Genomic DNA, 26,915 nt, shown 5'->3' on the forward strand with positions numbered 1-26,915 from the left:
AGAGAGAGAGAGAGAGAGAGAGAGAGAGAGAGAGGAAGAGAGAGAAACAAAGAAAATAATGACTGCAGTATAACCCACCAAATAGCATACAATAAATTCTATATCCCTTGATTACTCGACAAACTCGTTAAACTCGTTAACAGCCGATTTCAAAGCAATAACGTGATATGAAACCAGTGCGCCCGTACCGTTAGCGCAGGACTAATACGTTTCGCGAAGATGGTTACTCGTTGTAAACTCGAAGTGAAACTCATCGAAGGTGTTTCATGATTATCGTACATCTGCGTTTTAAACGGGATACGACAGAGAAATTACAATATGCTCACATTATCCTACAATAATGTCATGCAACGAAAATAATTTGATACTTCGTTGAAGAAGCAAATGCAAGCAAGAATGAGTTATGATTTCACTTGATTGGAAAAAAACGCATTGAGAGAGGAAAAAAGAGAGGAAGAGAGAGAGAGAGAGAGAGAGAGAGAGAGAGAGAAGGAGGGAAAGAAAAAAAGAAAAAGAAAGAGACGTCGAGTAAAAATGAAGGAAATAAAAATGAATTAAGTTTATAAGAACGAGGAAGAATGTGCGTGTGACGTGTCGACAAACAAATAGATAAAGTGCATTTCCTTCAACGATTATTTATACGCTTGTAAAAAGTCGTATCACCATCTGGAACGGCATGCAATGTAACGCATTCGTATTAAGTTATATAAACATACGTTTCTACGTAAAAAATCAATTAACAAATCTCTACTGACAAGTCGCGATTCAAAAGCGATTCAAAAGGGAGGAACTGGAGAAAGAGAAATAGAAAATATCAGGTTGGGACTTGGTTGGTTCGTTTTGTAGAGGCGATCTGTAGAGACGAGAGTTCGAGAAGGAACTTTGGAAGCGCGATGAGCCGCTTATGGCCGCGTTCGCCACCACTTCCGGTAAGGTTAAGCACACTGGAGTCTCTTTGGCTCTTTCCACTCTCTTTGCCTTCCGTCTTTCTCCTTCCTCTTGCTTCCCTCTTCTTCCTTTTCCTCCTTTTACACCTCCCAACTCACTCTATCCAGCATTCGAAACTGTTTTAACCTCGCGGCTTTAATCCTGCACCGGCATCTCCTGCTATCATTTTATTTCGATTCACTGTACACTCCTCTCGTACGTCGAGTGGCAAAGTTTTTCGATTTAGCTCGAGCGAAACGATATATAGACGCTCTGCTACCAACGTATGTACTATGTACGTGTGTGTGTATATATATGTACCCATAAGAATGTCAGAAAGCGACGGTCAAATAGAAATCTGTGCTGTAAGAGAACGAACTAAAGGTATCGTAAATTTTCTCTAAATGATAAAAACAAAGAAAATAAAAAACCCTTCTTTCCGACAAATTGATCGAAATGTATAAAAAAAAAGAAAAAAAAAAAAAAAACTAATGCACTACTCGTTCCATAATGTTCTCGTCAAAAGCCGACATGCCAGAACTGTCGTACCTCCTACATACGTGGAACGAAAACGAACTCGTTGTTATGGTATACGACCGAGAATATTATATATATATATATATATATATATATATATATATATGTATATATATATACATATTCTTTTTTTATGTTTTCTATCGCGACACTCAAAATAAATGGACTCGTACAGCGTTCTCCTTTTTCCTTTTTTTTTTCGTTTCATCCAAAGTTCATCTCACGCGCCAAATATTTTTTTGAACCAACACGAATGTTCGAGAACGAGAATCACGGAGAGTCATACGCCGTAGAAAAATGATAAAAAAGAAATTATTTTATTTGATAATTGGTACAAATCGTATAAGCATTGATTAAATTGCTCGCAAACGTAACAACATTCCTATGTATATTCTCGTTTAAACGATAATAATTTTTCCCTATCCTTTCTCTTCTTTTTTTTTTTTTTTTTTACATTTTTACACATTTTCCGTGCATAACTTTAATTAATTATCGACAAAATATCAAGCCCGCGAGCTGTTGGCCAAGTTCCATCAAATTCAGTAATTTCGAGGTTAAAGTGTTTTCTAAAATCGAGCAAACGTAGCTTTAAAACGAATCCTCGCTAATTCAACGATATTGAAGTACTCACTGGGGACCGAATAGTTCTCTTGAAGCAATAAACACGAAAGTAATATGACTCTCTTTCAAAAGCTATTGTCAATTAAGTTCGACGGATACTTCAAGAGAACGACGTAGTCGAAGTAGAATTCATAGAAAGAAGAAAAGAATTGATACAAATTCGACTGTGATAGTAATCACTCGTAAAATCACTCGAGAACTTTCTTTAAAGGGTAAAGCGAAATAGGTAAAGCAAATAGAATAAACCGATCTCATTGTTATTGGCTTTATTATCGATGATTCTTAATGGTCGTTCGTAAGTACGTGCGTTATTACTCAGAAAATGGCGGAAATAGTATCGACTGAGTTGCGACAGAGCATAGTAGTCGATGTGATCGAGCGAAATAGAAGAGAACGAGACTGAAATGCGTACTACGACCGAAATAAGGTGTCGTAAAGTTTACGACCCGTTCTACGCCATCGCCCCGACCTTTTCTTCCTTTCTTTTATCGTCGACGATTTGCCGATAATTTCACGCCAAATGTCATTCGAGAGAGCCTTGACTCCGAGAGAGATCGTGTACTTCCGTTTTCTCCGCTCGTCATCACATTCGGTGCTTCGAACGAATCGGAACATTGCCAAAAGTGATTTTACCTTTTCCGCAAACGTTTCTCTGTCCAATGAATCCGCTTGGTTGCGATCCGATCGAAAGGAACTATGCGAAGGGCTCGGTAAAACGTCGTGATCCTTTCTTCGTTCCTACGTTTACTAAATTTTAATGATTCGAACTCGCCGAGAAAATTAACGACGACGAACTGAGCTATCGAGGTTAATCGAAATTCCAATATGCTAAATTTGCTTACGACAAATATTGAGTTAAGTCTTGATAAGCATGACAACCACGGTTTCAACAAATATCCGCATCTCTCGGCCAATACATAAACACAATCATTAAAATCCAGAGTTACTGAAACGCAAATTTTCCAAATAGCAATACCTATCGATTTCCGATACCGTAGCGTTAAGATCGGATTATCCGTAAACAGCTAATTATTAATTAAATAGAACATTGTAGCGTGGACATACACGGAAATACGGAAAACTGTGGACAATGTATCATCGCAAAAAAAGATTACGCGTGACGCGTTATGATTTGAATCGTACAGTCGTTCGAAGAAAAAAAAAAGGAAAAGAAAAAAAGATCTCTTTACGTATACAGAATCAACGTTTATTAACGTTCTTCGCGGAACATAATTCCATCGCGTTTACAACTATACTAATGCTTCTATATTTCTATATAGTAAATATGTATGTACGTACATACATATTTTCCCGTTGGCCTGCTTGGAGGGTTGAGCCAATAAAGTCGGTCTTTCTCGTTGTCCTCGACCTCGTTTTCTCGATGTTGTGTGCACTGACAAAGTGTAACAATGTCGACGGCCGGCATCACCCGACGAGGGTGAACTATGACGACAACGACAACGACGATGACGATGACGATGACGATGACAATGAAGACGAGGAAAGCGACGTTCGCAGTTTCTGCCTATCTCCATCTCTCTCCCTCTCTCTCTCCCTCATTCTCTCTCTCTCTCTCTCTCTCTCTCTCTCTCTCTCTCTCTCTCTCTCTCTCATACTCATTCACTCGCTCGCTTTCCCTTGTTCGAAATAATTAAGGCCGATCGCCTCCAAAGCGTCTCTTAACTTCTAACCTGTTCAACCATCGGCCATAAGCCACCAGCACCTAGCGTCTACGATTAATCTTAATTTTCGTTTGGCCATAATCTTTAATTAAATCGCCATTGATCCGAGATTGACAGGACCCGGCAATAACGAAGTTGCACCTCCCAAAGGATAGGTAGACGTCGATGAACGAACAACGAAGGCTTCAGCTTTGCTTGGTCCCTCCATATTGGACCCACCTCGACCCCCGGGAGAATCAATTTTCTTGGGCTGCGGTGGGCAAACCTAATTATCAATTTACGGATATAAATAATGGCCTCTCGATGAGAGAGAGAGAGAGAGAGAGAGAGAGAGAGAGAGAGTTGAGGTACCTATATCGCCGACCCAAGCCACCTGCAAATTGTTTCGACCTTAATCTCGTTGAAAGGAAATCGATCTGAAAACGAGCTATGCTCGTGCCTCGCGACGAGGGATAGGAGTTCCCAGAGTTCATATACTTGACCTTTCACGACGATTATCTTAAATTAATACGTCCTCTTCTCTGAACGTTTCGAGTGTTCGCGAAGAGAATTTTAAAAGGAGTCCGAATGAAATATCGGCCCCAAAATGTATCTAATGTTTGGCCGAAATGAGAATAATTATTTAACTTAATCGCTAACCCCCACCGGAGAGGGGATAAAAAGAATACATAATCTTTACGAGAACGAGAACGAGGACGATAAAGTGTACCGTATAAAGAGGTTATTTTATGGTTATAACGGAGAAAAAGTGGAATATTTTTCTAGGCGCCTGGTCCACGCTTTGGAGCAAATATATCTGGGATATCAAGAAAGAACAAAGTGTGTATATGCACATACGTATCTACCATTTTGGACAAAAGGAACGCAGCTGGACAAAAATATAATAACTTTTAATGGCGTTATCGACATCTATTTACCCCGATATCGCAGAGTTAAATCATTACGAACGTTTGCAATTCTTATTACATTTTCATTCATAACAATACGAAATTGTACTCTTCGGAGATGGAAAATGTCGAATATCGATGGTAGAGATGGAATCGTTATCTACGCAAATATATGGAAATATTTAAAAGGACATTAAGGTCAACGAGCCGGTAGAATGGCGTTATGGATTACAGGATGATTAAAAGGGACAAATCGATAAACGCACGAATCCTTCTTTATTATCCGTAACTAATAACGATCGGATAGGATACCATCGATTTCAAATGAAACTATTACACATTCTTGGAAGTCGCTCATGCTAGAAACGGCATGGTATTCGTATCTCTCGCTTTGATGTTCCCCGTATGTGGAAGGAATAGATCGTTAAAATAGGTGATGGAAATATTAAAAGGGAGAATCGAGATGACTGTGAATAACACATAATTTAATAGGAACTAAACGAGGTGTTGGTTATGGAACGACGCCCCGTTATTTACCGAGGCGCCAAGCGGTATAAATGCGTATCGTTTCGAAGCGAACTCTCTGCTTCTACTCCGCCCAACGGAATATAGGAACAGCTTAATTACATGACTGTGTAAGAGTCCTCAGGGCATATCGAAATCATTGTTATAATTTCTCGTTCGCCGTAGAAACCACAGCGCGTAACTCGGCGAACGCTAGGAAACGGGCCACGAGCCTCCGGCTACCTGCCCCTACATACGTACAAATACATTTGCAACAAGTATACAACTTCTCTCTCTCTCTCTCTCTCTCTCTCTCTCTCTCTCTCTCTCTCTCTCTCTCTCTCTTCCTCTCTCTTAGTCTCGGTTCTCACTTTCCTTTATTTTCATGATTCAAGTCTTCTCGAGTGATTACGTACGACCTTCCAAGCACCCTGTGATGAAGTATTTAACACGCCGGGAAATAGTTTACTAATGATCCAATTATCGTGGGAATCGTTTTACATCGTTTAACAATAACTGGGATGATTTTCTACGGGAAATCGTTTATTAAACATATACCCCGATACGTATCTATTTAACTTTGTTTTCTGTTAAATTGTAAATTTCTAATCAAAAAAACAAATTTATTTACATAATTAAACATATATTTGAGAAGTAGCATACGCTATTACGACTAAATTACGAAATGCAATCGATAAATCGCTACAGACGTACCTATGTATATTCAAATGATCGATCGATCTATCTATCTGATTAAATACGAACAGATAATATATGAATAAACGCTTTTTATGTTACGGAAATTAAATGTACTACGTTAAAAAAAAATCTATAAGACTTCAATCATATAATTAGAATTCGCTTTTTGTATTATTTTTAGTTTCATCTTTTTTATTTCCTTCTTCTTTTGTTTTTTAAATAGTAGGACGGATTCGAAAAGATTAATAGGGTCATCGTACCGATATTGAATAATTCATTAACGATCTATTATTTGCAAAAAATTAACGAGCAAACGTTATGCAAATGGTTGAACGTAAATTTAGCAAAAGAGATCTCATTAACGGAATTTAGTTTGTCACTTTTCAGTGTTAATTAATATCTGCTAATAACCTCTATTTAGAAACAATAACTTTTATTTGAACTCAACTTTATTTAACTTAAATTTTATTTAATAGAAAACCTATATAGGTTGTTTTAAATCTGGATATAACTTCACCGATGGATACGACGCATTAAATTAAAAAAAAAAAGTTCATACAAATATTCGCCAAACATGACTTCGTTTTCGAGATACGACCGAATATCTCTTTCGACAAATTTTTTGTTAAACCGAGCTCTCCATTTAACCGTTTATAAATAATGTCTGATTCATCATGTATCGTCGTATAAACATTTTACGATATTCCGTATTGTGTAAACATTTCCTTGTAATGTTTCTAAATCAGTTGACTCATATCGTGTATTTCTCGGAAACGAAAAAGGTCGTATCGGGTACGCGTTTGTATAAACTGTCTTTCTTATTTTAGTCCAGTGGTAAAATCTAAATATTAAATATCTAAAAATCTAAATATTAAATATCTTAAAATATTAAATCCAGTAGTAAAAATACGCGCACGTTTTTTGAAACATATACGAGCGATATCGGTCAATAAAGAATTATATTCTCAATCGAGGAATAAATTACGATAAATAATGTATAAGAAAGATATTAAAAATCATTTGGTATTCTACGGGAACGGGATAAGAGAAATTCTTAAGGAAAATACGAAACTTTAGCGTACTAAACGATCTCTTCGTAGGCTCGAAGGAGCCCTCCAGATGACTTTGACTTCGTCTAGAGGCTAGAAGTTCACTTTGGCCACCCTGTGGAATGCATGGAATTTGATTAGGAACGCACGCTAACAAAGAGGGAGAGCGATGGGTGCGGGCGCACGCCTACACAGACAGCGCATTTAATAAATATTGACTTGAGCTCTCGCGGTAGTTAAATGCTCCCCACAAAACACATACTTTAAGCAGCCTCTCTCACGTATTCCTAACTCAGTCACGATACGTGCAGTCGACGGTAGCTGGGATCTCTCACATGCTAAGCGACAGTAAGCTTTCCCTCTGTACGGCACCCTCATTTCGCTGTGTGAATAATGCACGTACCTATTGACACACGAAGTTTCCCGGGCCCTGTACCGCTTTAGGCGAAATACCAAACTTCCGAATGAATAAGAAATGTTCTCACCGAAACAGTCAAACTCTTCTATAGGCGTTAACAATTAAACGAGCTGGTTGGAGTCCTGACGATCCTTTATTTTCATTAGTCAAGCCGCAGTCCCAATGTTGTCCCTTATATATCCAACGAAACAAATATTATATTTGACACTCTGATAATACGATCCAAAGTGTAAATACTAACGATTGTAGAACGATGAAAGTTACGCGAGATCTTTGGATCAGTAACGTAATTTAAATACATAAAGATCAGAGAGGGTCAGGCAAGTTCCCACGAGCGTTCTTTGACAACGTGCCTCCTCGAATATCGCCGGTCGACTGATCTGTATTTAAAGTCTTTGACCTAGGATTATCTCAAACGCTCGTCCCTACGCTGTAGTTACCAAACATCGTGTTTACATCTTCGAGTTATATATCTCCTTTAGGCGTCCTTCCTCTATTTATGTTCTCAATATTGAATCGCTTTACTATGTAATGTTATTAAAATATTGTTTGTGTATTTACTTGGCCAATGAAAATAATATTATCCTTCGAAGAGCGTACGGCCGAAAGTAAATATAAAAACGGAAAGGTAATAATACAAGAAAATAAAAATCGAACAGCGTAGCTTCGTGTCTCGCGACTCGTTCGGCGTTTTCCTTGTTCGCGGATTTACAAACTTTCAAAGCCGGAAATCTGGGACTCCTGTCACTCCACGTATATCTACATACCTGCCTACCTAGCTACGCGCGAAGTCGAATCTTCTTTTCTCGAAGAAAGCTCGTCTTTGACTGCAAACATTCGCGTTCCACATTGAAAAGCTTTCACCCGCGGATCGGATTGGTAGGCCGTTGGTATGTTTGATGTGCATACGCGTATCAGTGACGTACCTTAAGTCGTATCCGTTGTACTCGTCGTCTCGAAGAAAGACTGAAAGACGAGAGAAAGCCATCTTTGCCAAGGGAGATCGATTTGAAGAAGAAATACCGTTAGACCGACGGAAAGGTGAAGGGTTTTGATGAAAAAAAAAAAAAGAAAAGAAAAAACGTATCGATGATCAAAAGTAAGAGAAAAATCGGATAAACTTTCGAATTCGTATCTTTTTCGAATATATTTGAAATTGTATGATTTATAGCTTAAAGCATATCGAAAAAATAGAGAAAGAAATAAGAGTAAAAGAGAAAGAGACAGACGGATAGAATGATACAAAGAGAGAGAGAGAGAGAGAGAGAGAGAGAGAGAGAGAGAAGATAGAAAATCGTGATACGCCTTCGAAGAGAAATGAAACACGCGGTAGGAGTATAAAATTCGAGCAGCATTTACGTCGTTTCAAACGCTTCGATGTTTTATAAAGAGACAGACAGAGAGAGAGAGAGAGAGAGAGAGAGAGAGAGAGAGAGAGAGGGAGAGAAAGAAAGAAAGAAAGTCAGTAGTAAACTCTCGTCGAAGGTGGGAACATTTTCAAAGGCACTTCCCTCGGTCGGTTCTTCAAAATTTACCGCCTCTAGTACGGGCACCGCGTCCGGCCCGTCGCGCGTTTACGCCCCTTTTCGTTCGAGCCCGGACGCTCGTCGCGTTCCGACGTGAAACGAGCTCTTCCCGATGCGTTACGAGAGAAAGAGGGTACAAAAAAACGGGAACATGGAAAGAAAAAGAGAGAAAGAGAGAGTGAGAGAGAGAGAGAGAGAGAGAGAGAGAGAGAGAGAGAGAAAAGTCGGATGCCATGGAAAGAAGAACGAAAAGAAAGGAGAGAAAACGTATGACTTCTGTCCGTGACATTCGGATCCCTGCGCGCCAATAACGATATTTATGAAACGTGCTTCCTCTTTCATCGGCATTCCCATCGACATTCGCATCGGCCTTAATAAACTATCATATCTACCGAAATGAAAGTGCGAAAGAGAGAGAGAGAGAGAGAGAGAGAGAGAGAGAGAGAGAGAGAGAGAGAAAGAGAGAAAGAGAAAGAGTATCTTTTAAAAGAGATCGGTTCGTCACTTCGCTTTGAAAATTTTGCATTCGATGTGAAGGATACGTAGAAACGTGAACAACGTACTTACTAGGGATAGGTCTTTATATATAAATCCATATATATATATATATATATACGTGCATATGTACATGAAAAGCATGTACACGTGTAGATATGACGTAGTAGGTATATATCGAATCGAACGGAAGTGATCGTCGGTGGATCGGCGGAACATGTAAACGAGATTGAAGTTCGGTCGTCTATTATGGTCGACGGACGACATTATGCAACGGTAGGTGTGACTGCCGCGACCAAATTATCCGAATGAAATATTAGCCGTTTAGATGTTGAGTAACGTGACGTTGCATCGACTAGCATCGTTACGTAAGATATTAAATCTTTTGATGATAGAACCTTTCCTCATAACGCTTGGGAAATTAATTCTCAGTTAACTGAGAATTTTTCAACCGTTTCGCTCTAACCAGCTTTCGCCTCGTCGGAATATATATATATATATATATATATATATATATATATATATGTATGTATGTATGTATGTACGTATGTATTTCTCGATCTATTTAACTCGAAACATAATTTAGGATAGGTATTAGGAATTATGCAAAGGTTAATCACCCGTTTATTGACAGATCCGTTATATCGAAAGATATCGTGGAAAGGATATATATTAGGTATTACGATTTGAAAATGATTTCAGCTGATCGTAGAGGTCCTTCTTCAATGCTGTCACGATACGGATATGCCGCGTTAATTGGCATCCCGTACGAGGCAGCTTTGCTTGCAACGCGTCTTTATCGAGCTATCGAGCATACGTAAGATAAATCGTCCGTTCGGTCTTGCCTCGAGCCAATCCCTCAACGCCGAGTTCACGCTCGATGAAAGCGACGAAAACTGAAAGCAAGATCGATGGATAAGTGTGCCGAAAGGAAGAGCGACGTTCGCATAAAGGGAAGCGACCGAAGCATGACGCTGCGAAAGAAAGCTCAAATCGGGAAATAACGGTATAATCGGTTCGACGAGTAATTGAAAAAAGAGGACACAAAAAAAGAAAAAAGAAAAAGAAGGGAAAGGGAAAGGGAAAAAAGGAAGAAAAAAGAAAGGAAGCATCGATAACTCCTATCGTTTTGATTATGAGATATGAGAAAGAACAAGAGAGAGAGAGAGAGAGAGAGAGAGAGAGAGAGAGAATGGAGAAAAAGAAGCGACGAACGCGACGTTGAATAATAACGAGAAACATCAGAGAACGAGCGTCCGTGAATTTGAACGTTAATTTTGCAGTTTCCATCGTTTATATAAAGAAAACGGTGGATTTATTAAGAGAGCGAGGAGAATAAAGGATTTCTTGGTGGTAGGAGGAATAATACGAGTCTTGAAATGCGTTCAACGAGCCAGGAACGAGAAACGACCCGGTCAGACTTCGAACAAAGCACTACGTATTCTAGTTGAACTGTTTACATTTGGTGCTGGTACGCGTGGCTATTTTCGAGCCCGTGCGACCGGAACGGTTAATCATTGGAACACGCTGCAAAAAGAAGTGAAACGTTTCGAGCGGCAAATATGCGATATGCGATAGCATGGTCGGCCATTGGCCAATTGCGAGGAAAAACGGAAAAACTTGAATCTTTGAATCGAGTTAGAGAACAAGCGAGTTTCGTTATAATTTTAATCGGAAAGGGATTCGATTAAAGAATAAGAAAGGTACGATACAATGAGAAAGGAAAATGCGTAACCGAGGAGAAGAGAAAATCTACGAAAAACGATTCGTAATATCATCGGCCTGAGTTCTCTCACCTCGGGGGCTTCTTTGATTCTGTCTACGTCTCTCGCAGCGTTGCTTTCGAGCTTCGGGTCAATGCGATCTAACCGAGCTGCCATCAAGGCGGATTTCTGCCTTGACTTTTATTGATGGAGGTAACGAGAAGGGATTGAAGAAGCAGGAAACCCCTAAACTCCTCTTCCTCCTGCTCCTCTTGCTCCTCCTCATCCTCCTCCTCCTTCGGAATACACTTATCTCGACGTGTTTTTCATTTAGGTTTCTCAAATCCATTCTAACCCAGTAACGGGACGTTCGTTGAGTAGATAATGATTAATAAAGACGATGAGATATAAAACGATAATTAAATACTAATACGTATCAATTCTTTTATATATATTCACGATATTAAAAAATGAAACTACGGATTTCGCTACGAACGATATATTACCTTTTCTAAATAAGGTTGGATAAATCGACGGGCCGCGTATTGACATCTATGTCGATAACGAACGACGAACGAATCCGGCGCGAAACGATAGCACGATCTATCTTTAATAGAACATGGTCATGGTGGTTGGTTTAAAGGGCCAAATCGATGCATCGATGAGAAGAGTTTATATTCGAACACATATACATAGATATACGTGTATATTTCTTTCCTCCTCGTGTATTTTACTCTCGGAACTTCGTCGTTCTCGAGAAAATGGAGCGTACGTAGAGACAGATACATGGACACTTATATGTACGTATATACATCGTGGAAACATCAGAACGTATCGATTTCCTCGCTTTTGGGTTCCTTTGTTTCTTCTTAGCACAGGCACGATATCTCGCGGGATAATATTCGTGTTACGAAATTCGAGGGTAACGTAAGGGTTGTTCTTAAAATTTGTTCGTCTCGGTTGTTCCTTTACACGAGTCCCAGAGCAAAGGAGTAAAGGAAGGTAACCCTCCATGCTCCCCGAACATATTACGACTGCGTGAACGTTGGTCGAGCTGGCTAACGCGCTCGTGCGCGCATATCCGTGCACGTAGACTCGTAGATACGTGTCTGCAGGAATTTAATTAGGCGAATACTTGAGAGAGAGAGAGAGAGAGAGAGAGAGAGAGAGAGCGCTAGCTACACACGATAGATTTTGTTCCGTGCAAAACCGCGCCTCGAAAGTTGAGCACCGTGACGTGGTGTAGCCGTGCTCGTTTCAGTAGCGGAAACCACTCGACTACTTAGCGTTCTTTAATTAGCGTGGAAATACTACTTTGACTTTTCCCGAGTTCTTTTCGCGACGAATAAGAGGTACGGTGTAGAGTTGTAGACGAAAGCGCCGTCGCGCTACCACCGTCGTACACCTTCCTCACGAGAGCCTTACGTTCTTCTTTTTGTGATTGCGTTACGTGGCTCGTGGTAAACACGTAGACGCGGTGGACCGACTCGCGTTTTCCTTAGAAAATTATTCGAACGTTGTAGACGATTCGTGCTTATCACGTAAGTATCGCGATTGGAGGATCGTAACTTAGTTGCTTAGTTCTCATAGAGTGGATACGAACCTAACGTTGGAAGGAAGTTTAACTGATGCACTCGGCCTGCATTTGGTAGAGGCCGGAGTAATACCGAATTAGCAAATCGCAATCACGCGCACCTGAACCAAGCGACGACGAGAGATACATACATTCGAGCATCGCTTCGACGGTGGTCCCGATTGGATCAACGAACCACTCGTCGTCGACTCGATCGTTTCACCGCGAGCACAATGCTGGAGAATTCATATCCATGGGAAGCATCGAAAGGAGAACCGCTCAAGCCACGAGCCTCAGAGAGAGAGAGAAAGAGAGAGAGAGAGAGAGAGAGAGAGAGAGAGAGAGAGATTCGAACCTTCCTCGTCCTGGAACACGCGTTTGCCCTCACCCTTTCACTCTCTCTCTATCTCTCTCTCTCTCTCTCCCTCCCCATCGTCCTGTGCATTCACATACACGCGAGCGGGCCAACAGTCCGGCTACACGAGTGAGTCTGGCATGCCTTCGTTAATTGCCTGTTCGCCAATCATAGAATCCCGTTTTGCCCATTATCCACCCGTAGTTATCTATTTACCTTTTGCGATTCGATTCGTCCTCCTTGTTATCGTACTATATTGAGTACCAGTCTCATACCGACGATCAGATTATCCTTATTATCGAATTCCACGATTCGACAAACTCGAAAGTGTTGAAGTTTAACCATAGAATCGCTCGAGATAATAAAATTCCAAGTTTTTTTGTTACGACGGAAAGAAATGCCGACGATGACGTTGGATCAGCGATCATCCGGTCTCGTTACTATCGCGACCCGTCGTTAAATTATGAATGAAAATATAGCTTACGGTCTGGGACACTGTCGGTGCAGCGCGCATGATCTTCGATAAAAATAAGGGTGGAAAAGGATAGGTAACAAAAGGAACGGAAAATAGTAGAGGCGGCGTTTGACGATGTTAAATATTTACGAGGCAGAGTGAATAAGGATAGAACTCATTTCGCTACCATTTTCTCTTTTAAAAGCTGATGTTAGTGATCAAACGAAACATGATTAGAAATAAGAACAATAAAAATAAAGAAACGAAGAACGAGAAAAAAAGGAAAGGGAAAAGAAAAAAAAAAGAACGATCGCTATCGGCGAATGTAAAGTCGAGGAACGATGATATAAAGGTACAAGTTCGATTGATAACTTTCTCTATCGCTTTACGGCTAAAGTCTCGCGGGTTGCAAAAAATTTTTGTTCGCGAAAATATTCTCCTCCCCAACTAGACTTTTCTTCTTTTCTCTTCTTGTTTTTTTTCTACCCCCTCTGTAAAAGCGTTGATAGGTATGCAGCCGCTACCACCCTTTGCCTCGAATTCAATGGAAAAGTTGAAACGCTTATTGGATCGAACCGGACCGACCGCAAGCAAGATTGGCAGAGAAAGAAAGAGAAGAAGAAAAAAGGAAAAAGAGAGAGAGAGAGGAGAAAAAAAGAGAGAGAAAAGAGCACCGATGAAAAAGCTATCGATCTTGGGTTTCTTATAAAATCATATAAAACGGTATAATATATTATATTATAAAGTTGCACGGGGTGTTTCGTTATACATAATTCCGAAAAGTTTTGGACTCGTGGGTACTTGACAGGAGAGAAACGTGTTCAGATCGTTGCCTCTTCCATGCCTCGAAATCGTCGATTTTCTTCGAACACGTTAGCTCTCTCTCTCTCTCTCTCTGTCTCTCTCTCTCTCTCTCTCTCTCTCTCTCTCTCTCTCTCTCTCTCTCTCTCTCTCTCGATGAGATCGTCCGCAGCACTAATTAGATCAAAAATTAAACTCGAGCTCGTCGATTAAAATTGTTCGCAACTCGGAAGAGGATCGTGTAAACGATCGGGTAAGAGTAGTTGGAGGAGGCCTGATTAATAGTGAAACCCGTCCCACGCACACCTTCGGCCCGGAGGCGAACGACGTCTTTTTGCGAGGGCACGACCATTCTTCTCCTCCCTGATGTTCTCTCGCAACTATTGAGTCTCGTTAATTAAAAGTTACCTAATAAACCGCGCCCCGCGTGATTTCGTACCGTTTCTCCTATGACGATCTATTGTCTGCCTTTCGTCGTTTCTTTTGTCACCTACCCCCGAAAAACATATTCGCCACCAAACAGATCAACTTTTCAAACCAGCAAAACCTGTTACTCTCTATGATTTCCGTCGTTCACAAATTTTATGTACCGTGAAAATAACCGAAAGAAGGAAGGATATTTCGGCAACAAAAGGAAAGAAGCGAAAGAGAGAGAGAGAGAGAGAGAGAGAGAGAGAGAGAGAGAGAGAGAGAGAGAGAGGAGAGGGAAAGAGAGTAAGAGAAAACAAAGTTGACGTAACTAAATACGACAATTTATCAAATATAACCTTATAATCCTAATTTAACGATAGCAAGTAGGTACGATTAATTGTAAGTATTAAGTAAATGAATATAAAATGTAAAATATATCTTGAAATAAAGTACAATATTACTGAGTATTCAGTGCTTATTCCTTGGTTCTATCGGACGCTTACATTAATGCAATTTCGAAAGACTTTAATGCAGTTATCGAAGTTATTATTGTTGGACAGAAAGTTTCAGAGAGAAATGTCTGAGAAACGCGGATGGATCTAAAAATAAGAACATTTAGACAATAGAAATCCTACTCGACAACTATTTCTCGAAAGCTCGAGGATTCGGAAGGAAAAACGGATATTAGTACATAGTGCTTGCTTGTATCATTTAGGATGAATCGAACGCAAACATTTAATGTTCTTTAGGAGAAAGAAAGAGATAGAAAAGGAATTCACGTTCGTTTTAGGAACCCTAAAAAAGAAAGACTAAAAAAGAAAGATGGAAAGAGCAAGACGGAAAAAGGAAGACGGAAAGAGTAAATTGAAAGATAATACAAAGGAGGTACGGTACCTGCGGTATCCTTGGTATGAGAGAGGAACGAGGAAAGCACCAACAAAACTGACCCACGAAACCCGTGCCAAACAATTTGCAATGCTGAAACGAAAAGTTGCGGAGCGTCGTTGTCTAAGGCTTCTCGCGCGAAACCACAGAAATTTGGTGGAGTATCTGAGGGTAGCTTGAGATCGCGATTTCTACTACATATATCTCCTATCCTTTTCATTGCTCTTCTTCTTTAAATGATAATAAGCGATTAACATTGTTTCTTTTCCTTTTTCTCTTCTTTTTAATTTCGACCTTTATAATGACATCGATTTCATCGTCGAATCTATCCGATACGCGTCGTGAACAAAGATTTAAATAAATTTAATGAATTCCCGTGTTATATGATTACAGGTTAACAAATGAATATTTCGTCCTTATTAAGCTAAACGCGAACTTTCAATTAAACGTGTAGCCTCGTAATGCTTGACAGCGGAATCAACGATACCTCCATCGGTCGTTTCCATATTAATCACCGAGAAATAATAGCGAAGCGTCATTCGATCCTACGTTTTATCGTAAGCCTCTGTTAAAAGCAAAGATCGAATTTCATATTTTTACGTTAAATTGATACAGGAAAAATTGCTTAATGGGAAACAAAGCGTACTAATATTTCAATTTTTCAATTAATCTCTTTTTTTAAATTATCAATGATTCCTCTACATTATGCAGTGAGTCATATTAAATATTAAAATATCAAAGTAATGTATGTGTTCATTAAAAAAGAGATTATTAAAGAGCGAGTCGTGAAAAATTATCGTTTTCGAAAATTGATTACTGATTATGAATCTTTGAAGATGCTCTGATCTAGGTTAATTAATACGTTACGATCGAAAAACAACCTATCGTTGACGACGACATAAGGGCCAAATGAAAACCAGCTGTTACGATTAATTATCCGAATGACCTGCACATTTCTTTGTCACGTCTTATTCATGAACTGTTCTTTGAACTAATACAAAAATAATCGTAAAACTTTCGTAATTAATTATCGAAAAAGAAAAAACACAAAGTTTGAAACTTAACAATCGCAGAAGTTACATATATCGCGGGTTACGAAATTCTCTTTGCGATCTAGTACGAATTGCTCTCTCCTACTGGATGCAAAAGTTATCGGGGGCAATCGAGATAATCCCAAACGCTCTGCCCCCCTCCTTCCTACCGATACGAGAGAGAAAATTCATGGTACATCGAGGCTATATCGAATCGATACAATTAACCCTCGAAACCGCAGTGGGGTCACGTGCTATGTGACGCCCAATGCACCGTAACATAATAGCGCGTTGCTCGTACGAGCGTGCAATTTTATTTCTCGAATTAAGGGACTATTTACGATGACCGTTATCTCTCTCTCTCTCTCTCTCTCTCTCTCTCTCTCTTTATCTCTTTCCCTCTCTTTCTCTCTCTCTCTCTCTCTCTCTTTATTTCTTTATCTCTCTTTTTTCTCTTTATCTCTCTTTTTTTCTCTTTATCTCTTTCCGTCTCTCTTCCTCTTTACGTTACGAAACTATTTGTCTCTTTTTTAATCCTTGACATTTTGACTTGGAGTATCACTCGACACGAAATTTCATTGTTGGGAGGATATGCAACAAGCTCGAGTGCCGGTCGACGAGCAGCTCATTGCAATTTATTAACACACAGCGGTGGACATAAACGTTTTCAAAGTACTCTCGAGGCCACTGTTTCATACGCGTATGTCTTTCTTCGTTCGAACGAAATTCAATTCGATATCATTTCTCTTTCGTTTTACACCAACGTTGTAATAATTAATGAAAATGGTTTATGAATAAGATCGTCGAGGAGAAACCATGAAGGATGTCGTTTGTCGTCTAACCGAATAAAGCCAAATAGCGATGCCTCGTTCAACCTACATCCTGTGAATCTACCTAAAACTTTGCTTACGTACTTGAAAGGTTTAATAAGACTCTCTTGCCCTTAATCGTAAGCGCCCAACTGTTCGGGCAACGCCCACCCCCACTTCATCCTCTTTAGAATGACAAAGACTTTATCTTTGGAAATGCTTATCAAACGCTTATCAAACGTTCAACTTCATGCGAGATTGTTTAAAACGCAGCTGCAATTATATATATGAATATACATACATACATACTTTCATATATACATATATATATATGTTTGTGTATGTATATGTATATATATATATATATATAAATATACATGTTGTTGCTGAAAATATTTCTCGTGAAACATAATCGCGAGATTTGTGAATACATATTACGATTTCAATGAACGCGATTCACGTTACTCGACAATATTTCCTTTTCGTATTTCTCTTTCTCGTCAAACAATGCTTGTCGTTAGTAAAAGCAATGTCCAATTAAACGGTTACGAAATAATGATAATTATCTCGTAGCGATTGTTTGTAACTTATTTGTTTAATTAAACGAATGACGTACGGTGATATCAGATTCGATCTAACCCGTAGCTCGTAGTGTTCAATGAAAAAATATATATATATATATTTTTTATATAGAAAAAGAAGGGTTAAAGAAATGACAAAAAAGAAAGAAACAAAAAAAGAAATAGAGTAAAAAGAATGGAAATACCTATGTGTAAAAGAGGGAAGAGAAGACCGTAAAGAGAGACACGTGCCATTGGTAAAGAAGAAAATCGCGAACCTGACACCACCGGCTGTCGTGGTCCGTATGGCGAGCGTAACATCGAATGATCCGAGCGAATCGAAGGAGACAAAGCTTCCCCCATTGCCGGAAGGGGAACTATCCCGTAATTCTCGAAAGCACGCCTGACCGATTTTATTGCGCTTGCTTACATACCACTTCGTTCCGTAACGCGTGCCATCGATCTGATTACATAAAGGAAGCATTTTACAATAGATATCTGAACAATAATATTCTATCTTAAGTCTTTTGCAAATCATGATTTTAACTCTTGTCGTCGAACTCGATCGTTTCCATACGATATTCTGTTAACTCTTTAATAAATCGCAGTCTTTGCTCTTGTCGGGAACCTCATGAAGTTTCCATTGATTCATACGAATTATATTCAACGAAAATATCGGAAACGTTTCCGTCACAAACACCAGTCACCGGGAATAATAATCGCGACATTTGCTCTTTATTATTTCTCTTTCGTCGCCGTATTTTTCAGTCTTTTCTTCTTCTCTCTCTCTCTCTCTCTCTCTCTCTCTCTCTCTCTCTCGCTCTTTTCCTGACTCTCTCTCTCTCTCTCTCTCTCACTCACCCACTCACACGAAAATTCTATCGCTCGGTTGAGCATAATATTAAGTATATTTTTTGAAGTTTCGGTATATAGATATCATATCCCCCATATCTCGGCATGCAATCGAGATTTAAAGTTGAACGCGTTTATTAAAGTCCACCGTTTATTATGGACTAAAAATATTATACGGTAGACATAATAATCGATTATCGTTACATGTATATGTGTATATATATATATATATATATCACTGTGCGAAGAATATCATCCATACACACATTTACTTTTTCCGTGGATTTTGTTTTTTATTTCCCTTCGGTATCTCCTTTACCACGTTGGTTTCTTTTTAATTATATTATCCTTTTTACTTTAACGTTAAGCTCAACAAATAATACGCAAATAACTGGATACAAGTAAATAGGTAACAAATGTAATAACAGTGCACATGCAAAAACAGTATTAACGATGAATAACAAACGTTCGTTAATGTATAACGAAAGATAAAGGATCCTTTCTGAGGAATAATACATCTACATATTTGTGTGTATGCTTATGAGTGTATATTATGAATTTATGCCAATGATAACAAGCAGGAGCCCAAATTGACGCGCCAAAAATGGGAAAGGTAGTGGAGATTAGGTGAGGACGAATCGAGAGACTGAAAACGCGTTTACACGAATTTCGTTACACCAACGCATATATTGCGAAGCGTGAAAGTCATATATACCGAGGAAACGTGCCACGTATGCATGAACGTACGAAGAATAACTTACGATTCGGTCGTTTAAACCTTCGTCGAGCGGTCGTATATATATATATATTTTTATCTCTTTTCTTTTTTCCTTTCTATTTTTTTCTTCTTTCTTCTTTTCCTCTCTTTTTTTCTCTTTTCTCCTTCTTTTTTTTGCATGAAAAAGAAGGGAACTCAAAAGAGCAAAGGGACGTATTCACGACGACGCACATACGACCTAGGTATCTACATATCTGCTTTTCCAAAACCCTTTCGTTGACACGATCGTATCCAAAGGCTTATATCTCAGAGGTTGTAAAAAGCGAGCACGCACTAGAAAGCAGAGTTCTTAATAACCGTTTTTATTAATCCGGAATTCTCTCCCCCCTTTTAATCTTTAAATGAAAAGCGCATCTTCTCTTATAGTCGTTACACGATGAAAATGTGCACGGTAATATACGTCGAATAGAAAAAGTTAACGAGCTTTATTGAAAATAGAATAAACATTGAGGTGTGAATACAGGGGCGGAATTACGTTGGTAGCGCGAGGCTTACCTAATCGTTTATGCTCGCGAGAGAGGAGGAAAAACGAACGTTTGTTTTTCTCGAGCGAAAATCACGGGAAAAAAAAAAGGGTAGAGGAATCTGTTTCGCGTGACGGGTAACCGAAGCTCCACACGGAAAGTTCGTTAGCTTAAAAAAGCCCCAGGGCGGGGCATAACTTCGGTAAAATAATATTGTTGTTTTTAGGACGCTCCGAGTACCGTCATGATTAATGGACATGGCACGACAATGCTCTTTCTCGCGGATACGAGAAAAGCCATGTATTTGAATTTCGACGCGCGTTCTATCGGGAGAAAAATACGGAACGACATAATCGTCGAAAACGTACCGCGATTCTGTTAAAATAAATATATCGTTTGGCTAGTGAGTCGAAAAGGAGAATAAGAGCCGCGAGTCGGGCAAAAGATAAAACTTTCCACGATCCTTTGATCCGATTTACCGAGAACAAAGGGTGGGATAGTCTCGTCGTTCGAAAAAGAAAGGCGATGGCGAACGAAAAAGTAGTGTTAAGGAGGAGGCTGAGAGGGGAGGGGGAGGAAGAGGAGGAGAAGGAGAAGAGGAAAAGAAGAAAATGAAGAAGAAGAAGAAGAAGAAGAAGTAGAAGAAAGAAGAAGAATAAGTATACAACGTAACAAGTAACGTAATAAGCGAGGGTGAAAGGGTTGAAGGTAAAAGTGGAGAAGGCGAGTATCGAAGGGGAACATCGTAAAGGGCGAAAACGTATAAAGAAAGAGAGGAAGAAAACGACTGACCTTGAGCTCGTATGGTCGTTAGGACGGCGACGAAAACGGCGAGGGAAGGACACCGCATCTTTCTTTCCACCTTGAATCCGTCGTCTCTCCTCGTCGTCGCTTCTCCAGCTTCGTCGCGACTTTCTCGCGCGATCACGGATGATGTCACGCGGCGCGTGGACGTGGCTGCACGCGTTTCTGCGACGCGTCTCCTCGCACCGGGAGCTTCTCCCTTCCGACGTGTCGTCGCGCGCGCACAAGAAAGGAGACAGAGGGAGATGCTGAGAGAGATGGAAAGAGAGAGAGAGAGAGAGAGAGAGAGAGAAAGGAAGAGAGAGATGAAGAAAAAGAAAGAGCGAAAGAGAGAGAGGAAGACAGAGAGAGAGAGAGAGAGAGAGAGAGAGAGAGAGAGAGATAAAGAGAAACAGCCAGACAGATACAGATAGATAGATAAGCAGAAAGAGAGAGAAAGAGAGAGAGAGAGAGAGAGAGAGAGAGAGAGAGAGAGAGAAGAAGAAAATACACACTCGGCTGAGTTTGGCTCCTTTATCGACTTTTCTGTCACTCGATCGGCGTATTTTTAGCGACGCGTACACGAATCGATCTCTGCCAAGGGAAACGAAAGATCGCGCGTTCGTCACTCATATCACAAGTTACTCTCACTCTCCTCCGTTTCTTTTAACAGTTTCCACGGCGAAGAGAAAATTCGAAAAAATGTCACGGAAAAGGTCAACGTCCTCTCAGCGAGTTCCTTGTTCGTTCATCGCAGCACGATCATCACCGGTCACTGTAGTTGTCGATTTCTTCTTCGATCTGGAAATCGAGACAGCAAAGTGTTCAATCGACGACTTCTACTTCTCTTTTCTTCCAATAACAAAGACGAGTCTCCAACTTTCTTTACGATTCTCTCGAGCATCTTTTCCAGCTCGATGGTCGCTGGTTTTGGTCACCGTTGAATCTAGTCGATGATTCGCTAGGAAGGAGAGAGAGAAAGAGAAAGAGAGAGAGAGAGAGAGAGAGAGAGAGAGAGAAGAGGAAAAAAGAAAAAGAAAAGTTGCCGCGCCGAGAAAAGTCGGCATAGGGAGGAAAAGTGAAACGGTAAGCAAACTCGATGGGCCAAGGAAACTTGTTCTTTCGTCCCTCAGCTCTCCAGTACCGCGACGACCTTTCGAGCGCGAGAAAACTCTAGGAGAAGTATAGCGGAGTGCGGCTAGGGATTAGAACAAGGCAAGAGATATAAAGCAAGAGAAATAGAGGACCGAAAGGGAGAGAGATAAAGAGAAAGGATGACAGTTTTTCCCCGAGGACGACGTACACGAGAACGACGAGAGAGGAAGAGTAACGAAGAGGCAAAGAGAAATATATATATATATAGAGAGAGAGAGGCAGAGGGAGAGAGAGAGAGAGAGAAAGAGAGGAAGCGATAGCAAGAGGAGAGTCAGTTTGAATGCGCGACTCGCACTTGAATACCGCCCTAACGATCCGACCAACCGAATTAGGACTCGACGAAGCGCGCGTTCCCTCTTCTTCGCAAACAGATCCTTTCATCCTCCTAACCCGATCCCGTTTTCTCGAAAAGCGCAACGACTTGTGCAACAACATCGTGGCGACAAATAATTTCGTCTATCCGTCCGGCAAGTCCGTTCTACTCTTAAAAACCTTCAAGATCCTCCTGGTACGTTGATCGATGAATCTTGCTGTGGTCGTTTGCGGCGACCTCATTCCTTCGACTTCCTTGTGCCTTCCTTTGCAACGTCTTGCAACGCGTAATCGAATAAAAGCGCTAAGTGATTAATTGCAAGAGTCTTCCTTTGCCTCTCCTCTCATCTCTCTACCACCCTCCCTCCCTCTTTCTCACTCTCTCTCTCTTTCTTTTTCTCGTCCTCTCGTACCCCATCTCCTTCCGTCCTTTCTTGATCTTTCTTAGCGAGCGATATCGGACGTCTAAAGGACCTTCCTCCTAGAAGGCAACCTCTCACGAATCGACCTCTGCCTTCTCTCAAGAAGCTTTATAATTCGATAGTCCATCCTTGCGATCTCATCGATACTTTTTCAAGTAACAGCAGATCTTCGAAAGTTCTCGATCTGCTATCGCTTTACAATATACATCGATCTCCTTTAGTAGACGGGTCGGTTTGATATTACTTAGGGTCCAAATGTTTCTATACAATCTTATTTAGGAGAACACTCTCGTTAATATTTTCGAATGTTTTATATCACGTATGTAAAAGTCGCGAAATACCCTTATATTACTTTCGTACCATCTCCGATACGATCGCTCGTTAAGAGGTCTTGTACCGGCATATATTTTCGAAGGTTATTACTTTCTCCAGCCTATTCAACGATGACGTTCATGCGAAGAAAGGACGTTAACGATCGCTAAGAGTCGTCCAATATTACGGATAACGTCGATCAGGCTGCGAGCGAGAATTTATGGTGGAAGGAATGCTCGATGTTAATCGACGTCGTTCTCGAAAACGAGTCTAGGATATTGAAGTTTTTCGAGGGCTGCGAATAAAGGGAATATTTTTGCGTTACGTCATACGAAGAGTTTCTCGCTTCAACGGCGAAGAAGAATTTACGACGTCTCGTTTCGATGATCGCGTATTTGAGTTAAAAGCAACGGCAGAAGCTTCTACAGCTTGCTTTAAAAATAAAACTCGCGCTTTTTTTTCTCCTTCTTCTCCCACCTTCGCACCATTTACGATTATACTCGCGCCATTCCTATATAATTTCATTCGGAGGAGTGAATGAAAGATAACCATTACGAGAGCCTAGGGCCAAGTAAGCGAAAACGCTAAAGAAACAACCCAACCTGTTTAAATAGAGAAATCTGATCTATCACAAATGAAGAAAAGTCATTGACTTTCGATTCGTGTTACTACAGCAACCATGGATAATTCGAAGCCTCGAGAGCGATCGTTGTCACGCGATCTACCGATCGAATTACTACGATAAAAGATTATACTATCTATTAACGAATAGTCACAAAATATCGAATAAAAAACGTAATGATCCAAGGCATTTCCTATCGTTAACATCCACCAGATATATCTGCGAATGTCCAATAAAAAAAAAAGAGATTCTCGTAATAGGAGAAAAAAGAAGAGACAGAGTAGTCGGTCCGGCCATCGAGCTCGGAATCCCAATTACCGGATGGTCGATCATGGAAAAACTCGCCGAACTCGTTAAGAATCGCGATCGAGAACGCGATCTCGCCTTCTCTCTCGCTCTTTCTGTCGCTTGTTAGCAATAATCCCAACGCGGTAATTCGCCGTCGAATAAGATTCGTACGAGAGTAAAATCTCTGATAGCGCGATAAGTTTGATCGAGTAAGGAGGGTCACGTATCGTTGGGGTTATCGACGCTTTTTCGATCGTGGAAGTGCCGTCGGAGAGAAAAAGAGGACCGGCAAAAGTAAGAAAACGTGAAGGAGGAAGGAGGAGGAGAAGGAGAAAGAGAAAAGGAGGAGAGAGAAAGAAGAAGAAGAAGAAGAAGAAGAAGAAAAGTGGATAAAGCTCTCTCGGGAGCGGTAAGCGTGGTAACGGATCGCGTCGTTGGAAACTCGTCTTCGTCGTCGTCTATTCTTCTTCTCGGGTTTCGTGTATTCGACTTGGGAGAAGAGAAGAGAAGAGAAGAGAAGAGAAGAGAAGAGAAGAGAAGAGAAGAGAATAGAAGAAAGGAGAAAAAAAGAAAAATCTCTCTCTCTCTCTCTCTCTCTCTCTTCCACCCTCTCTCTTTCTCTCTCTCTCTCTCTCTCTCTCTCTCCTTTCTTCCTCTCTTTATCGATGACGATCCCTTTTTCTTGATAGATCATATCGAAATTGATTTCGACCTTGCCTCGAAGAAAAATAAAATGTCTTCGTTTTGCTTCCTAAGTCCTCGTTGCGGCTGATACGCGTGCACGGTTTACGAGAGACTACGATTACCGTTAGCTGTGCGTACGTATGTCTCTATGTGTGTGTGTGTGCTATTCGCGCGCGCGTGCGTGTATGTGTGCCTTGCGTGAACGGTGCGTACGAAAAACGCGTACGCTCGCCACGATCGCGGGCTCGACACTGGCGCGCTGTGTCGGCCAGACTTTTAGTTCGTGGCGCTACCGAGAAGCGTCGCGGTGCCCGTGCCACCCACCCTCCTGCTTTCTGACAGCTAGAGAGTGCCTGGCGCGCGCGCGAGTGCCACCACCGCCCTCGCCACCCCGCATGAGAGCGAGCGCACGCGAGTGCCGACCGAGTGCCAGCTACCGCGCCGCTCATCGACGCCGGCCGATCGACCCTCCTTTTCTCTCTCTCTCTTTCTCTCTCTTTCTCTTTCTCTGGTTTTTTTTCTCTTTCTTATCCCTTCACCGGCCCATCCACGATGCCCGGAGAACTTACGAAATTAAGCCGAATATTCCGACAACTCGATGATCCTCCACGATAAAAGACAGAGAGAGAGAGAGAGAGAGAGAGAGAGAGAGAGAGAGAGAGAGAGATAAAAAAGAGAAAAGTTTTCTTGCTGGAAAGCGTTTAAAATTATACGCGATCGATCCCTTAGCGATACAACGAGAAGGAAATTTTTCTTCTCCTTTTCTCTCTCTTCCTTTTTTCACTTTTTTTTATTCTCGAGATAGAAAATAAGAGACGTCCAGAGCACGTCCGGAAAGAGAAACGAAAGTAACGAAAGCGACTGACGATCGGAGCTTCTTTTCCCTTAGATCGACTACGTCTTCGCGATAAAGGAAAGCTTATAGGATTTCTCGTTTCTATCGCTGGTTTACCGTGGTATAAGAGAACCGGTAAGAGGCACTTTTCCCGGTGCACAGCCCTCGCACGACTGACAATAAGATCGAAGCTTTCAAGCTCGTTTCGCGTTCGCGAATGTTTCGACGAACCGTGTCGAGAATAGATACGAAAGGAAATAAAGGAATGGAGGAGAGAAACGACAGGAAAGCGAAGGTAAATTCGAAAAGGACTGTTAATTTTGTGCACATTTACGGTACTTTGCGAGTTTCACGAACGATGTTCGGAGAGAGAGAGAGAGAGAGAGAGAGAGAGAGAGAGAGAAAGAGAGCGAAAGCTCTGATCGAAGTTAATGCGAAGAAAGAGATTCGAACTACAGAGTTCTGTCGACGAATCGATAGAAATGAAGTTCGAACTCGGACTCAAGAAGAAGATATTTCTTAGTCAGCCGATAGTTGGCACAGGAGCGTTATTAATTAATCATTAATTGACAAATTGCGGAATAAAGCGGCAACTAACGGTTGAATGTTTTAGAACAGTGGAGTTTGTGAAGAAGATGGGGAAAGAAAAGGCGGGCCGAAAGGGTTGCTCGTTCCAGACTATATGAAGCGAGAAGGGGAATGGGATGGAGGAACAGAACGAGTGAGTGAATTGCAGAGAGCGAGAGAAAGAGAAAGTGTGCGCGCGCGTATGTATGCATATGAAAGAGAGAGAGAGAGAGAGAGAGAGAGAGAGAGATAAAGAGAGAGAATGTAGCGAGAACGCACGTAAGCTCCAGCTGCACGCAATAAACGTGCATTAAGCCATGCGCATGTGGTCCAAAACCATCGGGATTATGGCGAGAGCTAATTAACCGCCTCTATACCCCACTTCACGTTTACCCTTTCAAATTCGACGAATACGACGCATCTCATCGCTCTTCGAATTCGAGTCTTATCCAAACGTGAAAATTGCTTTTCGCTGAAGCTCGAAATACTTTATCTTATTGATCAATCCGATAGTAGATCTGTATATCGCTTTGAAAAAGAATAGCGTTCTTGATCAGAAGACGGCAAGCGATACCACTTCCTTTCTTCCTTCCTTCTTTCTTTCCTTCCTTCCTTTCTTTCTTTCTTTCTTCCTTCCTTCCTTTCTTCCTTCCTTCCTCCCTCTGACAACACGTTCGAACGAAAGCATCGACGATTTCTGAACGTTGCAATCGCACCGTTCCGCGTTTCGAAGCCGAGGAGCAAGTTAAAACGAACCGCAGGCAACCGCGCAGAACTTCTACTTACGTTAATTCCGAACTCAGATGTGAAATCGCACAATTCGACGAATTCCGCTCTGCTTGCGAGCTTCTACGGAAAGGGATCAAAAGGTGTTCGTAGACCGTTGCGGAAACTCCTTTGAAAGGCTTGCCAAT

At 40.9% G+C, this 26,915-nt stretch overlaps 1 protein-coding gene across 6 annotated transcripts in view; it reads right to left on the reverse strand.

Annotated features, from left to right (window-relative positions):
- The window catches only part of LOC122635551 (synaptogenesis protein syg-2-like), a 170,876-nt gene extending 146,019 nt beyond the window's left edge, over positions 1 to 24,857 (reverse strand). For 4 of the 6 annotated variants that reach the window (XM_043825936.1, XM_043825927.1, XM_043825917.1 and 1 more), the window contains exons 1-3: positions 24,628 to 24,857; positions 21,320 to 21,605; positions 20,814 to 21,024 (exon numbers count right to left, since the gene is read on the reverse strand). In XM_043825936.1, coding sequence (XP_043681871.1) covers positions 20,814 to 20,871 — 58 coding nt within the window. In that variant the 5' untranslated portion in view covers positions 20,872 to 21,024; positions 21,320 to 21,605; positions 24,628 to 24,857. Of the gene's footprint in view, positions 1 to 20,813; positions 21,025 to 21,319; positions 21,606 to 21,684; positions 21,712 to 24,627 lie in introns of those variants that run through there. The other 2 variants (XM_043825908.1, XM_043825898.1) reach the window with 2 other exon arrangements.
- Positions 24,858 to 26,915: the final 2,058 nt, after the last annotated feature.

This window comes from Vespula pensylvanica, chromosome 1 (assembly GCF_014466175.1).
Source record: "Vespula pensylvanica isolate Volc-1 chromosome 1, ASM1446617v1, whole genome shotgun sequence".
NCBI classification, from domain to species: domain Eukaryota; kingdom Metazoa; phylum Arthropoda; class Insecta; order Hymenoptera; family Vespidae; genus Vespula; species Vespula pensylvanica.